General features: G+C 41.2%; 1 protein-coding gene across 1 annotated transcript; it reads right to left on the reverse strand.

Annotated features, from left to right (window-relative positions):
* Window positions 1-271: 271 nt before the first annotated feature.
* On the reverse strand, window positions 272-1,936 carry LOC102205207 (tripartite motif-containing protein 16-like). The gene has a single exon (XM_005748352.1). The coding sequence runs from the start codon at window positions 1,934-1,936 to the stop codon at window positions 272-274; it is 1,665 nt and encodes a 554-aa protein (XP_005748409.1).
* Between the last annotated feature and the right edge of the window lie 513 nt (window positions 1,937-2,449).

Consider the following 2,449-nt stretch of genomic DNA (forward strand, 5'->3'; position numbering starts at 1 on the left):
CCAATTAAAAAAAAGAAAATTCACAATGAAATAGAAAATACTTTACACTTCATATTACACTACAAACTACATTATATATATAATTCTGTGTTTATTGTCACAACAAAACAATAAAACATAAGTGTACCCTTGTAAGTTAATATTTTAGTAGCTTGAAAAACAATGTTCGGGAAATAACAACATAAACAAAAAAATAAAACATTAACTCCATGAAGTCAACTGCCATGGACACTCACACTTTAATGAATGGCAGTAGGCAGACCTTGAATTCTCATGATTCAGTAACACTTGTCTCCTTCAACTCACACAATTCAAGAGAGTTTTGAGAATCCTGTGGAAGCCAAAATCCAGCATACAGAGGCTTAGTGAACCTGGTCTGGACTCTGTGGAGGAGATTCATGGTCTCAGTGATGCTGTAGAAAGACAGAATACCTGCTCTGTGATCCAAATACACTCCAACTGTGAAAGACTGAGGGCCTGAGAGGGAAGTTGAAATGTTTTTATGTCTTAATTGATAACTGCCATGTGAAAGCTTCAATGCCCAAGACTCGAGATCTGTTCCCAATCCACGTTCAGTCTTTGACCCATAACAGGAGTTATACATGTATGTAACACCTACTGTCACTGCACCAGTCCATTTTACCTCCCAGTAACAAGGTCCAGTCAGAACCTCTTTACTACAAACATGCCAGTTTTCACTGTAATTTCCATACGATTGATTTCCATGCAATTTTCGGTTATTATCACTCAGTGATAAATACGTTTCTGTTGTGCTTTGATCAAGAGTGATGCCACAAGAATATTTCAAAAATTCCTCTCTAGTTGTGGGTTCTTCTTGAGGCAGTAGCACGTCCGCTTTGTTCACTGCAAGTGAAATTTTTGTCCATTCATCACTCAGAAGATTCGTCAGTTTATTTCCGGCCTGTAATACAGCAGCGATCACACCTTGAAAGTACTGCAGAGTGTGGTTGGAGGTGCTCGGTAAATTTGTATATTCATTCAAATGTGTCACTGACGAAAAATTTTTAAGAAAATGGATATGATCCTCTGTTAGTGAGAGCTGCTCCACTTCAGTGTCTTTCTGCCTCAGGTCTCTGATCTCCTGCTCTAGTTTCTCCTGAAGTTCTTTGACTCGAGTCTGTTCAGTTTTCTTCTTGGATCTGATCTTCTGCTTCACCTCAGAGCTTTTTTTCTTAATCAGACAGATTAAGTCTTTGAACATCTTCTCGCTTTCCATTAAGGCTTTATCAGCAGAAAGACTGATGGCCTCCACTTCACGCTGAAGCAGGTTCACATCCGTCTCTCTGTTTTGGATTCTGTTCTTGATTTGTTGTCGATTCCCTGCTAGATCTTTCTGCTTGTTAGCTCTTTCGGCTGCAGCTGACACTGTGACATGATTTTTGTGTTCATTCATTAAGCAGAGATAACAGATACACCGTTGATCAGTGCAGCAGAAGATCTTCATCACCTCATCATGGCGAGGGCAGATGTTCTCCTGAAGCTTTGAAGTGGCATCGATGAGTTTGTGTTTCTTTAATGGAGCTACGTTGTAGTGAGGCTGGAGGTGCTGCTCACAATAAGAGGCCATACACACCAGGCAGGACTTGGAGGCTTTCCGCTTCCTCACAGAACAGAAGTCACAGGCCACATCTCCAGGTCCAGCAAAGGCATGACCAGATGAATCAGCTGGAAGTCCTGCTTTCTTTAGGTCCTCCACTAAATCAGCAAACATAGTGTTTTTCACCAGGACAGGTCTCGGTGTGAAAGTTTGCCTGCACTGAGGACAGCTGTGTGTTTCATTCTCATCCCAGCAGTTTTTGATACAGCTCATGCAGTAGCTGTGCCCACAGGGAATAGTGACTGGATCCTTTAGGAGATCCAGACAGATAGAACAGCTCAATTTTTCTTGATCCAGCTGAATCAGTTGATGCGCCATTTCTCTTCCAGATAAATTAAGTTTCACTTTCCCTTACTAAAGAAAAACTCCATTCAATGCCTTCTGACACTGAGACACCGATCCGTGGTGTGTGGTGTTTTCAGCGCTCGCATTTGATCACATGGTGTTTAGATCCATATTTTAACTGGCTGCTGAGTCAAAGGGGAGGGAATGCTAATTGTCGGAAGTGAACAGACCCTACCCACTTTCAGAAGCGCAGTCAAGGCAGCCCCGCCTTATTTTGCCTTAAGTGTATATGTAAAGTATTTTGGTAAGAGAAACTCAGTCCCGAATTCAAAATAAAAGCAATGCGCTTGCGAATGTGATTTTATCAGTAACACATTTAGTCCGTTATTAACAAATAATTACGGACTAAATAATTAACCATGACATAAATATCAATACAAGTAGGGGAGACCGGGGATAGTTGTAACGTGGGTCAGTTGTAACACTTCCAATTTCTCCAATCAGGGCTAAGTTTCAAATGATGTGACTCATCCTGTGCATGCCCAA

This window comes from Pundamilia nyererei, unplaced genomic scaffold, assembly GCF_000239375.1.
Source record: "Pundamilia nyererei isolate P.nyererei 1_Seehausen unplaced genomic scaffold, PunNye1.0 scaffold00219, whole genome shotgun sequence".
NCBI classification, from domain to species: Eukaryota; Metazoa; Chordata; class Actinopteri; order Cichliformes; family Cichlidae; genus Pundamilia; species Pundamilia nyererei.

Coding starts and splice junctions, on each gene's coding strand:
- LOC102205207 (XM_005748352.1), bottom strand. CDS start 1,936: ATGGCGCATCAACTGATTCAGCTGGATCAAGAAAAATTGAGCTGTTCT.